Raw genomic sequence first — 24,481 nt, forward strand, 5'->3', positions numbered from 1 at the left:
GCTCCCCGCAGGAGCCCGCGTTTCCCGGGGGCAGCGTTGCCCTCCCGGTGCTGGTCTGTAAGGGCCCCCAGGGTGGGAGTCCTGCTCGGCCCGGCGGTTCAGGCGGCCCCAGTGCCCGCAGGACGCACAGCCTCGAGCACATCTCGACGGCGGCGGGAGGGTTTCTCCTTTTTTTCCTCTTTTTCTTCCCCTTTCTCTTCCTTCCCCTTCCTGTGTGGTCTGGAGGAAGCGATGTTTCTGCCAGCCCCTGCAGTCGCACCCAGCTGGCGCCTGGCGGGCCGGCTCAGGTGCGGCCGATACCTGAACCTTAAACCCGAGCACGCCTGGCAGCTGGCAGATGTTTCCACATGCTCGAATCACGCCTGTAACTGCAGTTAGACACACCCAAAAGCGACCGGCTGGATATGAAGAAACACTTTATTAGTAGTCAAGTCTGTGATGGGGTTAATTAGTGGGATTTTTATGGTGTGCTGCCCTGTTTTTCCATAAGATTTGTATCCTAGCTGAGCTGGCTAGGTTTTGCGATTTCCTTTACTTAGTCACGAGTCTGTGTATTCTATGTCCTCATGCCAGCCAGGGGAAATGACGTTTGTGAAGACTGGGAGAGTTATACCCACAGGGAAAGTCCATATTGTTGCCATATGATGATGTTCAGATGTGATTTCTGGTTTAAGCAGTGACAAAAATCAATATATGCCCTCCGTTGCAGTAATTTTCTTATATTCTGAAAATGAAAAAAATAGGTTATGTTAAACCATGCTCATGAGTCAAGGAACTTGTTACAGTAGCATGGAAATCAGATTTTTGGTACTAGCTAGTAAGTGTATAGTTTAATGTAGCAATTTATATAGTAAGATGCAAACTTTCTTATTATGTTCTGATTTACTGTGTGTGCAAAAACCTATTACTAGAGGAAAGGGTTTCTAGGTCTGGTTGAGGGTGGAGAGAAAAGCTGGTAGCTTGGACTTTTGAGGAGGAGCATGTGGCCCTTTCTCTTCAAGATAGGATAAGTCAGATAAACGAAGCCAAAGTTCTCAGAACTTCTGTGAAAGGAGCTGCCTTCTGGTACTGCACAGCAAATTTAAATCAGATATTTTTATTAGGGTTGCCAATGCAGGAAATCCTATTGTTTTTTTCTTGATGGGGACTAAAATGAAATGCAGCTTCTTTGCTTTAATTGACAGCTAGGCAAAACCAACAAATACTTCATGACATTTTATTCCATTTCTGTGATTGTGGGCTGTTTCTTTCAAGAATTCATATGGAATGATATCTCCAAGGTGCATATAACAATTAGACCATGTGACAGAAAATTTAGAGTATTTTCCTGAAATGTCAGTCTTTTGAAATATGCTTTGTTTGTAGTGGTGTGCAAATTCAGTAATATTTAACATTGGTTAATTCCAAGTCTCAGTGCAGATATTAGGAAAGACTTGGCTGATTTAAGTGGGGTTTAGCTTGGGCCTGTGTTATTCTGTAAATGCTGGTTAAGCTGGCAGGAGCTCATCTCACTGCCTAGAATCACAGCTTAAAATCACTTCTGTGCCCACACCCATCTATTTTTTTGCCCCATCTTTCTCAGTCATGCATTTTATTTGTGTGTGGAGGAGGTTATCTATACAGAAATTGAAATGACTAAATTAATTATTTTAGGATTTGAACATTAAATGTTGGCATATGCAGTTACTTGAGAACTAGCTCTCAAGATATTATCTCTCTTCCAGATTTGTAATATAGCAAGACTTTGTGTTGGCTTCTTTTTCCTCACGTTTCCATTGTGTATTGCCATTTCAGCTGTCGCAAGCATGTAAATAGTAGATGTTCTATTTGGATTCTTGATTTTTGTTTTTGGTTGTGCAGACTGCTGAGCATTGAAACTACTATGGGAGTGATGTCCTAGAGGTATCTCATAATGCTGGGTTTTAAACTTTCAGTGACTGATATGGCCAACAAGTCGCATTCCAGAGGAGGCTTTGATTTCATGTCCGGTTTCTGGTTGAACAATGATCCAATGTCCTATGATAAAAACCTTTATATAATATTTATTTAGGAGTTTGCTCTTTTCTCAGTTAAAATCCTGAGAAAGGCCATGCTGCAGGTGTGACACATACTTCAGAGGGGTACCCAGCAGTATTTGTGAAAAGCTGATGTACTCTTTGTAGTTCGATTTGCAGCAAACCAAAGGAAAAACTAAAGGTTTCCTAGTAGTCTTGTTCATCTGAAACTGAGTGTGCAGAGACACAGCAAGCATTTAATCTCTTCTTTTCATCTACCTTGTTGTGTATCATAGAGCTTGCAGATCAAAATTATTTGTTCACATGGTTTTAAGAAAAGCTACTTTCATTAGTAAAAGCAGGACCTCTTGGTTCCTAATCTGATTTACATTTTCTAAGTTTGTTATTCAAGTAAGATATGATAGAGTGAGTCTTGAAGAGCAGAGTCTCTTTCCAGATGCTGGCTGTAGGCTAGAAGTAAAAGGCTCCGATCCCTCAATCACTTCTTTTTATGTATTCTAACAGAGTTACTGAAGGGGTCACTGCTGGTATATGCAATCTCTCAAATCTTTGAGTCTTTCAACAATGTGATCTTATTTGTGTAAGAGTACTGTGCCTCTGGGAGATGATCTGTGGCCGCTGGTTTCCCTTCATTCCTCATTTCCTCCAAGGAGGAACACATATCAGTTGTAACCTATAGATTCAAGGCTGTGGACTCAATCTAAGGGGCTCCCATCTCATGAACGATCTTTGTCTTCCAGTATTCTGTCAAGATATAATAGAACTGCTCCATTTTCAGTTAAAGAAATATGTCTTTATCTTTTTTTGTTAAACTTGGATGATGATTTTTAGAATAATAGATGGATTTAAAAATAATCAGTAAAAGTAGACATTGAGCCGTGTACCCTTTGCTGGTTGCTCTATGTGGTTCTGTTAGCAGGGACTGTTCCTGTGATTATGGTAAAGTAAGGAGGGGATGTAAAAACTCTGCTAGTAGGAAGTGTAAAAATAGTTGAGTCATTACAGTGTATCCTTTGTTGCTGACTAAGCCAAAGCTGAGACAATTTGTAATTTTTTATGTATACTGATGCAAAAATGCATTGGGGCATGACTTACTGCAGAGGATCAAGACCACCTAGAGACTAGTACAAAGCAGGCTACAAGTGCATACTTAAAAGTACATGCATAGAGATGCTGCTTGGGTGGTTGCTAGAGGAGCCCTAGTAATCTTGTCACATCACTGTCACCAGTGGATTATTTTTGTCATATTTCTAATGTAAAATATACAGCATATATTTTATAACGTGGAAAATAGAACATAAGTAACAGTTATTAAATAACTTTTTGGTTTGTTTGCATGAGTAAACAAGGAATTGTTATGGATGCTTTTGATTTGATGCTAAATTGTGGGCTCTCCTCCTGTCTGTTGAACTTTTTTCCCTAAAATGGCTGTATTTCAAATAAGAACATTGTTTATCACTAACTTTACTGGGAATCCTATTTGCTCTGTAGACATGTGTTTTTTTCTTTTTCAGTGACTCTGAGCAACCCTGTGGAAAAAGGTAGGTGCATTCAATTTACTATTTGTCATTCAGTAATGTGTAAAAAGATTCACAGATGTTCCAGTTAAAATATTAAAAATACTTTCCATCAGTTTTTTTTAAACTTATAGACTCTGATTTCAGTGTTTCCTTCCTGTAATTATGCATCATGAAGTATACAGTATGCATTGTTAGACATGCTATAACTTTTGGATGTATTGAGAAATGCCTCTGTTTAGTCACAGTATAAGCAGGAGAACCTGAAAAAGCTTTCATCCCTTATACATAGTTTTTTCTGAAAGAGTTGTCTCTCTGTATACACCCACATACCTTTTCTCCCTTTCTGTTTTATGTTTTCAGAGCTGATTTTACAAGCTAAACAGAAGAGACTAGTACTGTTCTGTGACCTGCCTGTTGTTGGGGTTTTTTCACTGTTTTATTTGATCTTTCAGTGAAATCTATTTTTAATATTTTTTTGTAGGGAGGCTTTTGCAAAAAGATTTTTTGCTTGGTTCTGTTGACCACTAACCATGTATTGAGTGTGGTAGCACAGTAATTTACAGTTACTACCATAGATGAGTTACAGCAAAGGTTTCTGTCTCATTATTGTTTCTCTTCAACACTTCTCAGATCCATGTGGTAGTACAGTCTGACATTGTCCTGAGGTCCCAGGCACAGTACGGTGAGGTTGCTGAACAAGTCAGGCAGAGCAGCAGGATCACAGGATGAGACTGTTTCCACTGGAGCATTGTTGGAGGCTACAGTCATGTTCTAAGGATAAGGGGTCAGTGGCCATTTTAGTATTCCTCCTCTTCTTTCCTGGAGGTGCTTTGGAGGCATTTGGCTGATACAGATGGCCTCTTACCTTCATTTCTTCTGGGCTAGAAGTGGGTGTAGCGATTTTCATCTGGCAAATTGTCCCATGAAGGCTGATACTTTAAAGACCCTTCAGATTGCTGCATCAAGTAAATTCTCTTTCCATTAGAGACCTGTCCTAATACTTGTAACTGTTACAGAGAAACTGTAGAAAGCAGATTGTTAATGATTATTCAGAAGAAGATTAGTTACCTAATCTATTAGTGCATCTCCAGGTCAGCTTCCTCTAACGTGCTACTGTATTGCTTTATCAACAAACTTAAACCTGTTGCAAGATTTATCTCCTTACATATTAATTTAAAAATGACTGAGCTCCACCTGCACGTAGTATAACATCTCAAACAAACATAAGAGCATAGTAATGAATTATAATTGATTCACAGATCAGTCACACAATCCATCACATCGTTGTGAGGTGTATCATCAGATCATTTGATGTCTCATTAGAAAGTCTCAAAGCTGTGTTTGGCCTTTTTACCAATTATGTTTTCACACAGTCTTGCCTGAGAGATTAGATAGTGTCTGGACTTTAGACTTCTTTCCACTAGTTGTAGTTACTTTCATCTGAGTTTGCTAGAATTTTGATCTTAGATTACATGGGGAAATGAGGTAATGGTTATGATTAAATGGTGTGTTTAAACAAAACTGTTGTAACTGTTTGATAATGTGTTAGTGAGCCGAGTATTAAAAAAAATAACAATCAAATAGTTTGTGTAGCGAAAGGACAGCTGTCCTTTGGCTTTCTGAACTACAGTGTTCTTGCTTACACTCAAAGGCTTTGAAATAAATTTTGCGTATTGAAATAAGATTACTCTGACGCAGGCTGGATTTCACATGATACTGTTGTGCCTAGTGGATTACAATTCTTTCTCAGTAATCACAAGACCTGTTTTGCTCAATTTGAGGAATGTTTTCCTGATTTGTTTTGTTGTATCAACTGTGGCAAATCTAAAATATGTTTCATAAGATAGATATGATTTTTCTGGTGATGTAAAGCTCTGCTAGAGCATGTTCTCAGCTCTCACAAGGGGTGAAGAATGCATTGCATGGGTGGACAGTACACTGGTAATATGGTGCTGTGATTCTAAGTGCATTTAGTAGCAGCTGAACACAGAAGCTGGACATGCTGGAGTGTTGCAGTATAACCTTTTTGCTGCCCAGCACCAGCCAGCTCAAAACAGAACTAGCCTGTGCCTAGGGTATGGGGAAGAGACAGGAATCCTGTCATTCCCAGTGATACAAGGTTGCCCCCTCCCCTGTGGCTGAAGTCTCTTATAGCTTAGTTCTTCCTCATCCACGGAATTGGATCAGGTGGAGAAGGAGAGACTTGTGAGATGGGTAGCCCCCAACTGCAGCAACAGATCTCTGAAACTTTACTGCCTCTGTGACCATAAGGTTTAGCTGGATTGTAATACTGGTTGGTACTGTAAATTGTTCTTTTTCTTTCTATGATCATTGTTGTGAAAGATTAGAATTATGCCTCTCATGAATGAAAATTTTACTTAAGAAGTCATTGTTCTTCTTCTGTTCTTTCTTTGTTTTTGGTTTTTTTTTAGTGGCCTATCTTGTAATATTCCATATTCTCTTTGTGCTCTTTGTGTGGACATATTGGAAGTCTATTTTTACTCTCCCAGTGCAGCCAGGCAAAAAGGTAAGAGTCCAAGCACTTTTCATTCACTGCAGAATAAAAGCAGGGATGCTAAAGAAAATTCAAAAATCCTTCAATCTGGTTGATCTGGACAACTGATCAGATTTCCTAACGAGATGGAAAGTGACCTAGAGTTGTCCATAAAAACTGAGTCATTTAGTGTTCTGAGAATCCTTTAACTCCCCACAGAGCATGGTTTAAATCTGAGACAGTGTTAACTTAAAGCTGCCTTTTCAGGTGTTCCAGGAGTCGATAAGATTTTTCATGTTGAGAATAATAATATTGATGCTTATTAACTTCCATATTTCTAGTGTCATTGATCTCTAAGCATTTAACAAGTTACAAGCCAAATCCTGAGGACCTTCCTTAACCTAGCCTTACTGGAGTCTCCTGAGTAAGGACCTTCCGTTTTGTTTTTCACTCTTCATGGAAGATGTTACAGTGCAGGTGGAAACAGGCGCATTTGCAATGGTAGAGGGGTTTCTTGATCTCTTGAGCCAGATGGTTGTGGTGCGTGTGTGAACATTCTGTGTCCCACCAAGGTCCAGCATTGCCTGCGCTGCTGGGAGCCCTTTGCTGGCTGGAATAGGCCCCTTTGTAGTGGCGGTTTGCTTCCTTTGCCAGGCTCTTTCTTGTGATAGTGAGGGTTAGAAGAATCATTTTCCTTTAAAACATGCTGAGATTCTGATGTCACATGTCTGTGGCAGTGGGGACTGTGGCTGTGTGCATAGCATATGGCTTTTGATTTGGTTCCAAGTATACACAGAGCACAAGTAGCTCCAGTCCTTGTACTTCCCTGGACAGCAGAATCAGGAAAGAGAAATGTAACAATATGCTATTGTAAAGAGAAACTGGGGTTCATTGTGACAAAAGTAGATTCTTCACAAATAATAATTTAGTTAAGGGTTTGGCATGGGGTTTTTTAACATGGGGGCTCATTTTAGGACAATAGTATGATTTAGTGGTTTGAGCACACAACAGTCAGCAGCAGATACTTGTTTCAATTATTTTTCTACCAAACATTTACTTCTTCATGTTGCTCAGATTGGTGGATTTTTTTTTTTTTTTTTGAGTTCTGTTTTACCTCTGTGAGATACTAATGGAACACTGTGTTTGGAGCAATTGAATGAGAATGATGCTTGTGTGGCACTCCAAATATACATGGCCATAATCTGATCCTAATTATGAGAATTGTAAATTTATAAATTAAAAACTACTCCCTGTTTTAGCATAAAACTGTGGCTGGGGACAGGTTCTTGCTCACAATGGAAGTGCTTCATGGTTAGTAATGTTATTCTTGAAAAATAGTAATCTAAGGCAGTAGTAGTAGCAGCAATTGTAGTATGTTGTTTCGTGACCCTTAATTTCACTTTTGCATTTTTTATTGATGTGTCACATAGTATTCTGGCTGTCCAGCACATACTATCTCTGTCTTCTTAACACATTTTCACATTAGATTATTCTCATTAAAATGATCTGAAAGTTGAAATGTGTCCAAACTCATCTGTATTTGAAATATTATCTCTGCTACCAGGAGTAATTGCTCCTCTCGTGACTTCTGCTTCTAGTATCATATGTCCTATGCTGACCAAGAACGCTATGAAAATGAAGAAAGGCCAGAGGTGCAAAGGCAAATTCTCGCCGAAATTGCAAGGAAGTTGCCGGTCTACACCAGAACAGGGAATGGAGGTCAGCTAAGCAGAGAGTTTTGTTTCTCTCAAACTAATCAAGCATGCTAAAGTAGCATATGCTGGCAATTCGGATGATACTGCCGACCAACAGGGTATTCCTAAAGCCACTGCATGCACCGTGTAACTTCTTGTGCAAATAATTTTAGTGCATTTTCGTTCAGGATTTATGTTTGGGAAAACAAAAGAGCCTTGAACACTTCCATTCAAGTGGAGTACCAAGTGCTGCCTTTGAGAACGAATATATATTTACAGTTTAAAACCCTACTTACATTGTATGTGTTTAGAAATAGTAATAGTGACAAAATCCTTAGTTGTTTTTACTTGAAAAGGAGTCTATCTTAGAGATTCAGGACATAATTATTTGAACAGATTTCTGGACCTTGTTCTGTGACTGAATGCATACTGTGCTCATTTCAAAGATTAGAAGAAATCCATGTTCATATTGGAGGCTCTGATGTGTTAATTTCTGTCAGAGAAGCCAGAGAATTCTGAAGTAAAAAGCTGCTATAGAGGCAATTACCAAAATGGAATGTACGTAAAGTCTGAGTAAATGTGGAAGCCAGAGGGAAATGTACAGTTTTGTTGTACCCCTTTTAAGCTGGTTCTATGCTTTGCAGTGAGGATTGTTCCCCACATCTGCAGGTCTCCAGGAGAATTCTGAGCATTGCTTATCTGATTATGTCCTGGCAGCAAAACTCAGCTGCAAATGCACTCATCTTTTGAAGTGGTAGAGGGAAGAACACGGATAGTTAGGAAACGAGCAGAATGTTAACTAACATGTGAAAAGAACACTGTTCTATTCTTTGCTATTAATGTGCCTCTAATTTCAGGTATTCGATTCTGTGATAGGTGCCAGCTAATAAAACCTGATCGTTGTCACCATTGTTCCGTTTGTGCTGTGTAAGTTCCTGGACTGTTTTTCACTGAAGTGAATATCGTCACCGCTGAGTTATGTGAACGGTCTGGTCCTCCACGTGTCTTTTTACACGGAAAGGTGCCTGAGTACCTCTGGTCCAGCTGCAGTCAGCAGTGGATGTTGGTGTGTGACAGCGGTACCATGGGCATTGCTGCTATTTGTGGCCCTGAAGTGTTTGCTGTTCCCACACCTACAAGGGTATCAGCATTAAGTCGCTAGAAAGCATGTGCCATCTAGTGAAAATTAACTGTTTAACCTAGGCAGGTTAAACTGAAGTATGGTTTTGACTTTTTTTTTAATATTCCAAACAAAGTTTTAAGCCCTCTAGGGCAGAATTTATTTTCATGTCTTTTTATCTGGCAGAATACCAAGAACACTGGTTGCTGTTGAAAAATAATAAATGTTCCATCTTTAAATGATACCTACCTTAAAAAATTCAAAGAGATATTATCATCTTGAGATAGTGTTGTGTAGAAATCTCACAAAAACTAGAGGCTTTTGCTATTGATCTGCAGTTGTCAATTAAGTACCAAATATAAATCTTTGATTTTTCTTTTTTGTCCCTTTGCAGATGCGTGCTAAAAATGGATCATCACTGTCCGTGGTATGTTCTAGATACTGGTTTGTACTTTTCTGAAAAGAGAGGTTGTTTAAATACATTTCTGCCACAGAACAGACACTGTACGCCTCTCTCATTTTAGACCATTATGCTGGGAAATTTATAAAATAATTCCACTTTGAAATTGCCTGAAATATTTGGTGTTTTGAAAGCCAGATCACTTGTGTTTGTTCCATGGGCTATGTGTAAAAGAGCTGTTTTATCAATACAATTTAAAGCCCCACTGCTTTGGGTATATAATCGTTTCAGCCTGCAGTTGGTGGTTGCTTTCAATAAAAAGACTTGCACACAGATTGTTTCTGGAATGATGCCTGTCACTTGTGCACAGTCAGGGACAGTTTGTATAGACTGGTGCATGGATGAGTTAAGCTTTATACTTTTTGAGAATCGGTGCCACTAAATTTCTTAAACTCCTTCTTTTTTTTTTTTTGAAAAAGAAGGTTTCAGAAATCAGAGGCAACACAAACATTTCCCCACCTGAACCTCCCTGGTAGTCCTAAATTGTAGGGGATATTTCAAACGGGAGTTTTGAGGCAAATACCTACTATTTTTGTCTGCACTCCCTTGTTCCTTTCTAGAGTTGTCCTGTTGTCCTGTGCATGGAGAATTACAATCAAATTTGGGTTTATTGGGTTTGTATGTCAACAAACAAGCAGTGGTGAATCTGGCTGCTGAGTTTTGCAAATGGATCAAGTAACACAGACACCCCAGATCTCGTTACCTTTGGAGACAAGAAACAGTCACGAGTAATTAGAGCCTGCCTCTGTGACAAGTTCACCTGCGGCACCAACTTTAAAGCAGATTCCAAAATTGTGAACTGTCCTTTTACTTGGCATAGCAAGAAGCGGTCAAGTGAAAAGCAGAGACTTCAGTTCTATTTCATTTTGACCACTAAGGGGAGCTATGTATTGAGGAAATCACGTTGTAGAATCAAGAGGCTTAATAAAACCCCCCAAACTGTACAATTCATTGTGTTACAACCGTGTGCTGTACATACCCTGACTTCAACTTTGCTTTTGTTCTCTAGGGTGAATAACTGCATTGGATTTTCTAACTACAAATTCTTTCTACTGTTCTTAGCCTATGCTTTGTTGTATTGCATGTATATTGCTGCAACAGTCTTCAAGTATTTCATTAAGTATTGGACAGTAAGTTGTGAAACCTGGTTACTTTTTCATATCCTATGAGTCTGGTGGGGTTTAGTCACTCTTGGTACTTTTTTGCTTTCAGTCTCCCCTGAGAGATGGTCTGCATTTCTTGTGTAAGCTATTTCCTTGTGCCCTTTTTTTAAGTATAATTCCCATTATATGTCTGAAATGCACAAAGCAAGAGGCAAATAGACTTCTGGAATTTCAAATTGTAGGGTTAGCTTCTGGCAAAGAAGATATATCCTTTACCTGGTCTTGTGTTTGCATGCATGTATCTCACAATCTTTGGTATCAGTGTATAACATACTGACACTGATCTGTACATATTTATTGGAAAATATCAAAAAGCCTTGTTCATTTTCTAATCCCCACATGACTTCTTTCTCAATTTAAAAGTTGACGGTAACAAGGTACGCTTCTCATTCAATTCCTGATTGTCATTCATATGCCAGCAATGCCACTGACAGCTCCTGTAAGAGTCTGGCCTTCCGTCTCTAGGTTTTTTTTACATCCCCTCTGCTGCTAACTCTGTATAGACTGTGTTTAAGTAACTTAACTTTGCTCTGCATTAATTTATTGAATTTCTGTTGTTTTAATGGCTAATCAGTTACCTAAGCTGCCTCCGGGGATGCTGGTGGGACAGTAGCAGGAATAGTTTCTTATGCTAAGAAAGGCACACAGACGAGCTCTGTGGCTGCACAGATGGCATGAGCAAAGGCTGAGAAGTAATTTTTAACTTCGAGCTCCCCACAGCCTCTCTGTCGATGTGTGCTTATGAGGACCTCTGGCACTTGACTCTTCCCCTGTAGAAGGGAAGAAGTGTTTCTTCTGCTTGTAAGATCCCACTTGGCTTTTAAACTTTTCCAAACCATCTCTGCTCAGTTCTAAAGCTACCTGATTGCTGTGGCTATGAAGGCCGGGTTTTCTTGGCGTGCCTTCTAGGGCAAAAGGGGCAGAATTTTCATATGTGCACAGGAAACCCAGGAGAACATAAACAGGTCTTCAAGAGCTTGTGCTTGCTTCTTTCCCTGTGGGCACAAGGCATGTTTCTTGTGCCTGAGTGGGAAGCTGTGATTGGGCTGGCTCTGTTACATTTGAGGAGCCAGTAGCAAAGCCCCACACCTCCTGCTTTGGTTACAGGAGGGCAAAGGAATCAGAGCATTTCTTTGTCCCTTCTGGCTTTTTATAGTAGTGTGTGACTTTTGTGTATACAAGTTTGAGAACTCTAGATAGGAGTTTTGGAGGCTATCTTTCTTCTCTCTAGAAGCAAGGAATTTCCAGCTCTTGTTTTCTCCTACCACTTGTTCTATGTTGCTTTTCTCTCCAGGGTGAACTGACTAATGGACGTTCGAAATTTCATGTCCTTTTCCTTCTCTTCGTGGCGGTCATGTTCTTTGTAAGCCTTATGTTTCTATTTGGCTACCATTGTTGGCTCGTTAGTAGAAACAGATCTACTTTAGGTAAGTGCTGTAAGAAGAAAAAAATAATGGCATTTTTGTTCTACTTCTGTACATTCCTGCTGGCTTATGAGGGGAGGAAGTTTTAAGATCTTGGCACAATCCTGCAGAAATTTGTCACTTCAAATGAGCTGCATTTATTAGCTGGTGTGACAAAAGCTTTGTTAGGGAAATGAGAGCCTTAAAGTGTAAAAGTCCAATTATAAAAATGTTATGCATATGTATAACTACATTTGCTGTGAAATGAGTGCAGCTTTTGAGGAATAATGGTTCTTTATGCTCATATGCTGGAGTGTATCCTAAAACAGTTTAGTAAGGTTGGGCAAAAAGAGTGTCCATCATCTCTGACAAAGGCAAAGAATTTATGACTGTAAAACCAATGAAATGAAGATCTGAAACAGTATCATTTTATCAAGTGATTTCTTTGTCTTTCCTCAGATAAATGTTCAATTTTTCAAAGTTTTTGGATAAAGTTTTATATAAAACACACACTATTAAGAGTTTGAGCAAATATTCATATTTTGTATAGTTATTAACTTTAAAATTTATTTCATGGGGCACTAAATCTCATCTGTCCCAAAACATCAGACCTCTGCAGCAGCTTAGATAAAATTGTTCCTAGTGCAATCTAGGTTTTCCTACCCTCTCTTTTCTTAATTATATGTCTCACCACAACAAGGGGTCTATTGACGTATGTTTGTTCCTAATGCTTGTTCATTATATCAGTAATGAATGAGGCATTTTAAATGTCCAGTGCCACTTCTGAAATATGCATTAAAGACCAACCTACTTAGAAATTTCTAACCACTGAATTTCAACAAGTCTCACATGAAGACTTTTTAACTCTGTTCTCTAGACTAAACAACCACTTGTAGTTCAGTTTGTGTGTTCCATATGGTTCAGTTGCAAAACCAAATTCCTACCTTCAGTTTGAAAGTCTTTACAGGCTTGCAAAATTAAAAATCTATTATTTTCAGACTTTGTGTAATGCTAGTTCATAACCTGTTAAATCATGTTTAGATGGCTACAACATGCACAATCCTGTTTCAGAGTATATGGCATTGATTTTCATTTTTTTCACTGAAATTCCATCTGTATGTAGAGGCATTCTCAGCTCCGGTGTTTCAAAATGGCCCAGATAAAAATGGATTCAATCTTGGCTTTGTAAAGAATCTTCAGCAAGTGTTTGGAGAAGAAAAAAAGCTCTGGTTACTACCTATTGCCTCTAGGTAAGTAATAATCAAGTCAGTGCTAAAAGCTGATACAATTACTGGAGGGACTGACTTCTAAATGCCTGCTACACCCTCATGTGTTACATCTGTTATTGTGTGGCCAACTGCTATTGTGCATCATTGTAAATGCACCATCAAACATCAGTGTTAATCCTGTTCACCAGAAGTCTGGAAGGGAAAAGTTTTTGAGGGCTAAATGTGCTCCACTCTTCCTGGACTCCTGTGGCCCATGTGAGGATGGGCATTCATTTCAAAGATGCTGTTCTCTTCATCTGTCAGATGGCTCTGCCTGAAACCGAGTTCATGTTTCTTAATGTAGGGGAAAATGTTGTTCTGGCACTTAGTAGACCAGTAGTAAAGTACACTGGAATTTAATTCCTTTAGTAATTGGGCACAATTTAAAATAACTTCCTGGCACAGCAATTCACAACTTTTTCAAGTAGCAATGTGTTAGTCTTAAGTCCCAGTACCATCCCCACTGCATCTGTTTTCCATTCTTAAGTATAGTGAAAGGGGAGAGCTCAGCCCAGAATAAAAATGCAATGAAAGGCAGCACTGAAGAGCTAGCCAGAGGCACCTTACCAGTGCATATAGTCATTGCAGGGAGAACACTCAGGTCATTTTCCTTGCAAGAAGATAAATCCAAGGAAGAAGGGATTCCAGGTAGTTTACAGTGCCTCTGTCTCTGCTGCTGGATGTTAGGGAATGCAGTATGCTGCAGACCAAGCTAGAACATCTAGATTTTAACTTTGTTAGTTTGCATTACATGAATTTGAACATACTCTCAAACTCTTGTTTGATACCCAGATATGCATTGCTATTTGGTTAATAGTAAAGCAAAAAACAGTTTTTGCAAATTTAGATCTTTGCAGAGACTTTTTTGTTGGGTTTGTTGTTTTTTTTTCATTTTGTGTCCAGGTTTAGGTCACAGGAAAGTGGGTCTTTTATTTGTTTTTTGGTAACATCTAACTAAGATTGGGGCAATTTTCTGTTGGATGTCATTCAAACACAGAAGTGTAATTTCTGCCCTGAAGAATCTATGGCATAAAATGAGAAAATTTGTACCTGTGACCTATGACTTGATCAAGTTAGGCACATTTAAGTTCTGTTTAAAATTACTTCATTCCAGGCTGTAGGTTTGAACTTTTATTCTCTAAAGAGCTTGAAGGAATTGAGGACCAAAATTACTCACAAATAAAGCTTGGTATCTGAGGTGCCACAAAAAATGAACACAGTATTTTCTAGAACTTAAAGATAATTTTAAGTAAACATTGGAAATACAAGCAATAGAAAACTTTGCAGATAAAACATGTAGAAATTGTCATCCTTCAGTGTCACTTACTGCTTTTTACAGTATCTTTCTCTGACTTTTTCCATGCAGCCAGGGTGATGGACATTTTTTCCCAATGAGAGCTTTGTGTGAAGCTCAGAATCCTCTCCTAGCAAATGAAGAGCAGTGGGAAGATGATGGAATAGATGAAGAGCCTCATGGTAAGGAAATTAGTTGTGTCTTGACCAACAGTGATTAATGGATGAATTATAAGAACTAATCAAATAAAAAAATTGTGTTGGCTAATTCACTGATCAGCTCTGACTTGACTAATATACACAGACTAAAAATAAGCCCTACTTTGGAGTCAACTCTTTTTTTAGTAACTTTCTACTTCCAAGTAAATGAACTGTGAGGTTGTTACAAGTTGCAGAGAGCAATTGAAATTTCCACAAACTGAGTGTATTTGTATGTAAATGTTGCTGCATGCAGAACAGATACTGGAGACATAAAGTTGTGCCTGTAAAAATGAAAAGACTAAGATTTTTTTTTTTACAGTGCATGTATCCTCTGAGAGCTTGTGAAAACATGCATGCAAACACCTGAATGCATTGATACATTTAGGAAGCTACTTAGACTTTGTTTGTTCAGCTTTATTACAAGAGTAAAGAAGTTCATTTGGTTTTGATGCTTGCCTAGCTATGTGCTGATCTCCATAGAAGGAATATAAGTGCTGAGAGCAATTCTAGGTGAACTGGTGTGTTTGAACAATAGATTTGATCAGTTTCTGAAATGTAAGCATACCTTTTGTGTTGTGGATGTCCTATTAGAAAAAGACACTTTATATGTGTATTCATTCTTTGATGATTTTTGTTAGATGGATCCAAAATTAGTTTAATGATTCTTTACTGTTACATTTCTCTGTTTGAACTTGATTGGTTTTTTTCCTTTGTGTATTTACCTCCAAGCTTTGGTCTTTGGAAAATACGTTATGTATCACAGTATCAGGGTTTATGTCAGAGACACCATTTACCATGTTTGAGGGTTCAGAAATTCTGTTAGTAAAGTAAGCAAGGGCTCATATTTTTTTCCAGTGGAGCAAGGATGGCATCCACAGGTTCCCTTTAAAAGAAATACAGTAATCTCACTCTTCTTTTACCTTTAAGGAGTGGTGAAAGTGTTAGTTAATTCTCAGGCTACTGTATTAGTGAATCAAGCAAGTATACTTGGAAAACCAAATATCACTGCTTATTGTTCAGGAACATGATTTCCTTAGTTATGTTCTTTATTGCCTCAGAAGTTTTCAGAAACTTTGCTGATAATGTTCCCTTTCAGGGTATACATTGTAGTCATGTGCACAATGTATGTTTGGGAACCTGTGAGGAAGACTGTAGTCTTGATTAAAGGGGGTAACAGTCTTTTCATGTGAGCATTTTTATACGTGTGCAATGTACTGTGCAATGAGCTCTTTAATCCTAACAGCACGGTATTTGCTGTTCAGGCTCTGGTTAGGTCTTACCTGCAGCTGTTTGTTTAAGTTGTTCCACTGTCTGTTTTTTCCAAGGCACACTTCATAGACTCCTGGGAAAATATGCTCTCCAGGATTTTGTCAATAGGACTTAAAGGACTCATTTCAGCTTTTCTTCAGATTAACTACTTTAATTAGTTTGTATTTGTGTGTTACAAACTACCTGTTCTTCCTGGTTTGTTCTATACATTTTGGCAGTTATAACACAAATTGGCTTTAAAGATAACAAAATATGGCATCTCTGTATATTGTTTATGGTGCTTAAAAATAACTCCTTTAGGAATGAGTCAGAACTTCTTCCAACTTTTACAAAGTATAAATTCTCTGAATAAAACATTAATTCTTAAGTATGAAAACATTTGACAGTGAGATTATTTTTGGCCAGATCAGACCCTAGAATCTGAATCTAGAGCTTATATGAAGTCCCACAATTTATAGTGCTTATAAAATAAATTACATTTGCAGGCAGTTGGACTAGATGATCATTGTAGGTCCCTTCCAACTGAAATATTCTATCCTATTCTAACTACTCTTTCTCAGTGAAAAAAGAGTTTGTAATCTTATTTCAACAAGATGCAGAACTGTAATATTGGTAAAATTGGAATATCTTGCTGTAATTTAAATGCCAGACTGAGCCTGTACAATGTTACAGACAAAAGTGATAAAACAGGCTGAACACACACTGTGAATAGATGGTTAGCTGTTAGTATGTGGATCTTGGTCCATGATTGGTGAAGTGTTAGTTTTTTTGCAGTGGCCGTGAGGTAAATGCGGGAGTTACAAATAAAATGATGCCCTAGATAAGGAGATTGTCCTTTGTGTGTCTACAAACTGGTGATGTGGAACTGTAATTCAGCTGCTAGACCAAACACTGAGAGAAATCCACTTCCCTTTATTTTTCTTAAAAAGAAGCAAATCCTTCTCTCAGCTCTCAGTCTGCACATCTGAATTTTGCAAGAAGAAATCCCACATGGAGACTGGGAGCAGTGTGTGTGGTTGGGAGGGGAGCAAGCTGACGCCCCACCCTGGATGCTTCTGTGGCCAGTGCTGTAGGACTGATAGTAGCTGACGCTGGTAATGCAGCTTTCAGCCCTGCTGCTGATCTGGTTTCAGGAGCAGAGTGTGACGCTTTCATCAAAAAGCTCCACAACAGGCAAGGTTGCCTGAATCTTGCACTTGACAAGTTCTGTGGCCTTCCATGACCACCAGGTAGGGTCATGATTGATTCAGTAATCATAGAATCATTTAGATTGGAAAAGACTTCGATGATCATTGAGTCCAACTGTATAACATATATAAAATATTTTTGAGTAAGTACTTTTGTGATACAGAATAAATCCATCTCATGGAGCATTTTCTCTAAGCTCTTGACTATACCATTCTGCTAGCACGATATTAAATGTCTGTGTATCTCTTACATTTGTTGGGGGAGAGGGAGTTGTATAAGAAAAAGCACCAGGTTTGGGTTTTTCATATTACCTGGACATTAGGCAAAACAGGAGTTGAGGACATGAAAGTTCAGATTTTTAAGTTCTGCAGTTTTAGGAGATGGCACTGCCAGCTGCCTCAAGATCAGAATAATAACTGCCTTCTTGTGTTTAAGTGGGGTCTCTCACCTCCTGGAGTTTCATCTGTAAATCTTCATGCACTTGTGTTAGGTAGCAAGAGTAATGAGAGGTCTTCTCATCAGTTGAGTCCCTCACTCCAGGCTTGTGCAGAAGAGAGACACCACAGAAATAATTTAAAAAATGAGGAGCTCGATGAAACATTTCTTCATGTAATGGTATGTCTAACAGCATTATTGCAGCCTTTTGCTTCCACTCTGATTATTCTGTGTCTGCATAAAGCAAGGCATATTTAAGCTCCCACAACTGCAAAATCAGCTCACATGTGGATCTTGGGGGAGATGAGCATTAAGGGGACTGGGACATTCATGACGAGAGGACAAGCCCAACTGAAAGCAAGGAGATGAGGTAGCTTCATCCAGGTCCCAGGAGTGTACAAGCGTTCGTCTCAATCATCTTATCCACAGGGTTGTCCTTTTTTCCTGATATGGATGTTTGAATGTACCCTTCCTGGTTGGAATTTTTTTTTTTTTGGTTAATCCTGGCCTTGCTAAGACTTTTATTGTTTCATGTAGGGAGAAAACTATTGTGGAGAACCTTTTGTTTCATTTCTTAGCCAAAGGCAAAAACACTTGCTTCAAAATTCATAGTAAATTGATTTTTTTTCAGATTTATTAATGTTCATCCCTATTCACAGGCATCTGTTTAATCTGTCTAGCTAGAGAGCTACCCCAGTTCACAAACTGGCAGCTTGTAAGGTTATCATTTTTTTCAAAGAACTCATCTAGAATGTCTTTGACATGTTGGTCATGGGTGTGTCAGTACTGTGGATGCTTGCACACTTTGTCTTGTGGAGCCTGGGACAGGACAGCTTACATTTATAGCAACATCTCATCTCTTGGACTGATTTATTAATTTAATCATATATTTTATTCAAACGTGTACAAAAGGCTTCAGTATGAATCAGATCTTTCCCAAATTGTTTGCACCTTCAAAAATTTGTCATCTGTATTAAGTAACATCTTTCCAGCAGAAACCAGCATATCCTGAGTAATAGGTGGAAGTTGATACCTCTTGGTGTGATGAAGCTTCAGGTGTCTGAAGGCATGTGATTTGAATTTAAATTCAAATCAGTAGGAGTCTAATTAAAGGAGCTTCAAGTCCTGAGATACCAGCTAATTTGGCATAGCAGTCCTTTAATTAGAGAACTCATCTGTGGTGACTGTAGGGATGGAATTTCTATCCATCAAGAAATTTAAAAAGCTGCTTGGATGTCAGAAGTGAGCAGAGATTGCTCAGACAGTACAATGGTGTATCAGGCAATCAGTAAACTGGGACAGAAGATGAGGTTTGCATCTCTGGATTTTAGGCGTGATATAAATGGTTAAATTGTGTCTGACAGAAAAAGATTAAGTTAAAGCAGTGCAAAACCCTGCATCAATGACTGCCTTGTAATCAGCTTTGAAACAATAGAGAGGTACCTGTGCAGGAATCTGCATCAGTTCAACTAAATTAATTAGTGAATATATTTAGTAAAACCAGTATGGTTTTGTACGTGGATCTGCAGCTGCTAAATCAATTAGATGGAAAAAAGATATTCCATAAAAAGTTGATAGTGAAATTTTAATGGGACTAATGTCCCTGAGCCAGCAGGTCTTATATATCCTTTTATCAGTTCCCTTTGACATTCAGATCAGATGCTTTCCTAAAGGTATGCAGAACAAAGGGCTGCTCTCTGGAACCTCCCATCTGAATAAATGTATTAGATTTTACATCTTAAAATAGATGTCTATGCTAATAAATAGGAAAATAACCTGATAATGGCAATAGCACTGATTCTCTTTATACATAATAAGGAAACGAGAGGCCTAGGCAAATTTATTTATTTATTTATTGTGTATGTATCATTGAGCGGTAAGGGGGAAGTGTTTCCTTTTTGTTTGTCTTCCTTTACCTTCACAGAGAAAATTCATTTGGAGAAAATTTAAGTTCTGTGGCAAATTGATATTTGACACTGCTTGATGCCGTTCTTGCATTTTGACCATCATGTCTTACAACGAGTTCTGGATCTTAAAACTGAACAGCACAAGATCAGTGTAAGAAGTCTACAAAGCAACCCAGTTTTGAAATCTTGTTTGTTGCAGGCATGGAAACAACTCTGGAAGTATGAATTTGGGATCTGGATCTTATTCCTATATCTGCTGCAGATTTATTTTTTAATAGGACAGTATGTTTCACTTAACCATGTATTGCAGGTGGGGAGAAATGCAGCATGATAGCTTTCCTATTTCTCAGGCATATAAATTGCTTTGAATTTCTGGGGTATTAGTTACTGTAATAATACAGTTCTACGATAGAGCAAAATGTTGCAGGATCCTGTTTCCGTTGAATATGAGGTATGACCTGCTTTCAGGCCAGTTGTCATTTTAAACAGTCTCCACACTGTTAGTGACTGCTATTAGATTGACCTCGAGCTTCCTCTTCATCAGATGAAACAAGCCCAACTACCTCAACATAAGTTAAAACTAGAAATTTCTGTGCTGCTTATATATGGCTTAAGTCTGACCTCCACAGCTTTCAGTTTTCCAAGATTTGGGCTAAAATGTGTCTTCATAGGAAAAAAAAAATATTTTGCAAGTGAAAATGTTTAATAATAAACTTACCATGAGTGCATGAAATGTTTACCATATATTTCTACCACAGCTGTATTAACCCAACAGTATTCAGAGAACATGATTTCCTGGTTCATTAAGCTTTGGTACCCTCAGTCCCATCTAACAGAAGGGTTTTAGGAGACTGTGCTGTAGACACAAACGATGTTTTATTCTTCCTTGTTTTCTCAACACTGCTTTTCTTTTTTGTAAGGCATCAGCAAATGAAGTGATCTAAGCTTAGTGTTTTCAGATTCCCTTTTACACAATAGAAGTCAACGGGTATAATTTTCTAAGCAGGAAGGCCCAAAATGTGCCATTAAAATGGAAGGATCTGTATTTGTCGTTGTGGTTTTAATGCTTGTGACGCAGTTATGAAAGAGATAAAGCCAATAATAGAGTAATCTCAGTTTAAAAACTGCTGTTCAGTTATCTCTGACAAGTGGTTGTCTATTTTTATTTGGAATAATTCTTAAAAACACGCTCCCTTACTTAGTGGAAAATATATTCTCAGTGAGGAAAACCAGATTTACTTACCTCTAACTACTTTGGTTTTCATTGTATAGAGTCTGGTGAAGCTTCATCCCTTGCCATAGAAAAGGAGACATAGCAGTTTGAAAATGCAGCAGTATAAACCTTGTTCAGAAAGGTCAAGGTCAGTATTTATTTCTTCATTATCTTCAAAACAGCCGCTTTGCAGGGTCATTGGTAGGTAACATCGGGCAGATTTTGACTTTAACAGTGGTGCACGTGGGTGCTCAGGGAGAGTCCCCTGAGGTGCCGAGGCTGCGGGGTGCAGACCTGCACGCTGGCGTGGGAGCAGTGCAGCTCTGGTAGCAGCAGGCCTCTGAGCCCACGGAACAGCACAGAACCTCTCACCACAGGGTGGTGTTGATGCATCTATGCCTGGTAGTATTTCACCAGTATTTCTCTATTTTACCCAGCAATATATTGTTTAAGAGAACCTAAAAGAAAGCAGTGGCTTTCCAGTAGCCCCGGGCTGGATGCTGATGGAGTTAACACAAGAGCTGAAAGCCCTGTTTGTAGGGGAGGGTGCAAACCCTGCAGCTCTCCTGATAAATGTGGTAGGAACGACTCTTGTTCTAGCCTGTACAATTACAGGATTGGAAGTCTGTTCAGTGATTCATGAAAGGTGTGGGAAGGTGCAGATACAGTCTTAAAAAGAACTTGGGAACAGCCAAGTTGCAGTTTGGAATAAATGGAAGTAACTTGTAATGCCCACATCAGCTGCTACTCTTTTTTTTTTTTTTTTTTTTTTTTTTTTTTTTTTTTTTTTTTTTTTTTTTTTTTTTTTTTTTTTTTTTTTTTTTTTTTTTTTTCACCCTGGAGAAACTTGGGTACAACAACAGATGATGCAGTTTGGGGTAGATGCTGCAATCTGAATGTTCACTGCTCTGTAATCTGTGTGACTCTCATAATAGTGGGGAGATATCCCACACACATACTGTTGCAGTAAGCTGCCGGCTGTGTCCTTTTCAGTCTCCACAAAATATTTTCACAGTGGAGTGTAAGTGAGCAAGATTTGAGGAGTATCTGCTGTCTCGCTTGCAGGAGGTGGAACAATCAGATAGCATTTGCCCCTCTATTTTCTGTGGGTGTTGAATGACTGTGTTGCATGGCAAAGCACTGTAATCCACTGCGGAGTCCTGCACACAAATAGGGCAACTCGAGGTTTTTGTAAATGGGCTGCTTGCATATTATAGATGCAATTGCATTTTCTTCCACTGAGAAGAAAAACCACAAAGTACTGTTTCTGCCAATGGTCAGTGAGGACCACATAACTGCCATTCTGCTGGGGGAGTGAGAAGACAGCATTTTCCCTGTTGTTCCACATGGCTTTAAAATAATGCTGGGAGTCAAGATTAGACAGCCATCTATTGCTCATCAGATCAGTGCTTATAGTTGCACATTTTTCTTTATTTGAATTTCAGCTTCCCTCTCAGGAGTCAACATCCCTTCTCTTGGCATGGACTTGAGTTTTGAGGGACAGAAAACAAGTGGAACTTCAAGATGAGAAAACATCATGAAGTATCATCTGATTGGAACCTGCATTCTAGAGTGCTTCTCCAGAAATTCTGCTATCCAGATGTTTCAAGGCTTTATAAGTTTAAGTTATGGAGTGAACAGAACAGTTTTATAAAGTGATTCTGGCCAATCTTCTTTGGCCTGCTCTCTTTATTTTATAAATAATATATATTTTTTATTCAAAATAGGTAAAAATATTGATGTGAATGCATTTCCAAAGGCCTTTTCATTTTGCAGACATCAGGGACTCAAGTTCTTGAAATTCTTCCAAGCCATAATATTCTTTGGAATGGTATTTATTTTGAGACTGATTCTCCAACCTTCTCTGACAAGTGGCATTTTCTAATGCGTTTAAAGTTCTGAGTCAGTTTGACTTAGTGAGAGACAGACCCACTTAAACTTGGCACTAAACTGATAGCTGGATGTGTGTTGAAAAATTGCTGAACATGCATACATACATGTGCAGCTGTGTATGAAATCAAAATATTCATATTGCCAATATCAAGATTCAAGAATAATGTGGCCACAGATTTAAAAAAAAAAAAATTTTAGGAGGGTGTAATTGTGTTAGAGTTTGAGTTATAGTGCCCTTTAAGCCCAATCCTACTTGCAGGCACTTAAAATGCAAAAGGGAACTTGAGACAGTACAGTTTGCATTAATTCCTAGGGCTAAAATATCAGCTCATTCTTGGATCAGTGTTTGATGGAAATTTGAGTGTTTATGGAGTCAGAAGGGAAGACGTAAATTCGAAACACATGAGTTGGAAATGTGCACTGAAAGTTTAGCTCCAACAGCAGTGTTTGGAGTTTACGCTCCACAATGGTGGTTTAGTCCCATAATGCTGATGAGAAAATTGATGTATTGAATTTTTTCAAACTTCTTCCTAAGTAAATGTATTGACTGGTGGTTTAAAGGTTTTTCAGCACTAAGAGGTGATCAGATTTTTTCTTCATTTTACGCTATTTGCAGTCAAAGGAATGTATCGCTGTTTTTATTCTGTGGAATGGAACTGAGAATTTGCTGGCAGGATTATATGCATTTTTCTAGACCTGAGTCATCTTTTATCTGCATGATTCTGACCCGGCAACTCCATCACTCATGTTTGAATTAGGTGCATGCTTAAAGTATTAGTATACTGCCTTTAAGATCATTTGTTACCATTTTCTATCCCGTTTTTGTGTTTATCAGCCCATTTGTGTTGACAGTGACTATGGAAGCAGTTGTGCATGTCATGAGAAATCATCTGATAAGTATCTCTTTGGTGACAAAGGCCTTGCCTACACTCTAAATCCTTTTTTCCTGTGTTTATTTTGCTGCTGCTACCAGTGGAAATGTGTTCATGAAACCAAAGAGCCTTGCAGAGATTTTCTGTCCGTAAGAGCAGACGTCTAACTACCTGGTATAAACCGTGCCCTGCGGACAGATATTTTGTACATCAACCTCCAGAACTGGGAGTAGAGCAAGCAGCAACCTCTGCAGAATGTCTTGTTGCTGAAATTTAGTGGTTAGGAGTCTGGGTGGCCCTCCCAGGCTCAACGCAGGTTACTCTCTCTCCTCCTCAAAGTGGTACTGAACATGCTGAATGTTCCTGCTTCTGCCACTTTAACACTTTAACCATCTGTTGGGTGGTTCTGTCATCAAGCAGCTATTGAGTGCTGAAAATATTTTTCCTATCAATCTAAACCTGTACTTCTAACGTAAATCTCGTGGTGGACCTTGACCTGTGCTTGATAAAAGGTGGCAGTAGAATTAATTGCCTCATTTCTGGCAAAATATGTTCTGGAGCAGGAGCTTGAGAGGAAGATGGCAGCTAAACACAAGAGGAAATGTATAGCAATTTAGCACCAACAGAGTGCTATTCGTGCCTTTTAAAATTCTAAATTCCTTGTATAAACAGGGAGATGATTCGGTGACTTTCTGTGTCAGTTGACTGAAGTGTATTTTTAAGATAGGAGTATCAGAGCTTGTCTGAAGCCATGAGGATTTACAGGGGCTTTCTGAGCAGGTTCTTGTCTCCCTTCAGGATTTGGTTCTGTTTACAGCCGTGTCATTCTGTCAGTGTCCTTTCCCTGCCAAGCAGCAGCAGCACTACAAGATCTGCAAGGCAGTATCCCTGGCTACTGGCTAGCTGCAGCACTGTTCATTAGGTAGTAGATAAAATCAGATTTTGTCTTCTAATTATTATTAAAACAGATGTCTTTATGATAATGCAGCTATCCAGCTCAGATGTAGAAACAGCTTTAAAGGTTTCCAAGTAACTTAGTACCTTTTCTGGGAATTAGTTACTGCTGATTTTGC

General features: G+C 38.8%; 1 protein-coding gene across 3 annotated transcripts in view; it reads left to right on the forward strand.

Annotated features, from left to right (window-relative positions):
• Positions 1-24,463, forward strand: part of ZDHHC15 (zinc finger DHHC-type containing 15) — a 149,978-nt gene extending 125,515 nt beyond the window's left edge. Inside the window, exons 2-13 of one of the 3 annotated variants that reach the window (XR_003398424.1) lie at positions 3,530-3,556; positions 5,968-6,062; positions 7,628-7,748; positions 8,581-8,650; positions 9,238-9,270; positions 10,313-10,433; positions 11,761-11,893; positions 12,993-13,119; positions 14,504-14,613; positions 19,448-19,581; positions 20,703-20,791; positions 22,089-24,463. Coding sequence is in view for 2 of the 3 variants with exons in the window: in XM_026848640.1 (XP_026704441.1) it covers positions 3,530-3,556; positions 5,968-6,062; positions 7,628-7,748; positions 8,581-8,650; positions 9,238-9,270; positions 10,313-10,433; positions 11,761-11,893; positions 12,993-13,119; positions 14,504-14,613; positions 20,703-20,746 (881 nt within the window). In the remaining variant the exon portion in view is untranslated. Of the gene's footprint in view, positions 1-3,528; positions 3,557-5,967; positions 6,063-7,627; positions 7,749-8,580; positions 8,651-9,237; positions 9,271-10,312; positions 10,434-11,760; positions 11,894-12,992; positions 13,120-14,503; positions 14,614-19,447; positions 19,582-20,702; positions 20,792-22,088 lie in introns of those variants that run through there. The other 2 variants (XM_026848640.1, XM_026848642.1) reach the window with 2 other exon arrangements.
• Positions 24,464-24,481: the final 18 nt, after the last annotated feature.

This window comes from Athene cunicularia (genome assembly GCF_003259725.1).
Source record: "Athene cunicularia isolate RWA chromosome 4 unlocalized genomic scaffold, athCun1 chr4_part3, whole genome shotgun sequence".
Classification (NCBI taxonomy): domain Eukaryota; kingdom Metazoa; phylum Chordata; class Aves; order Strigiformes; family Strigidae; genus Athene; species Athene cunicularia.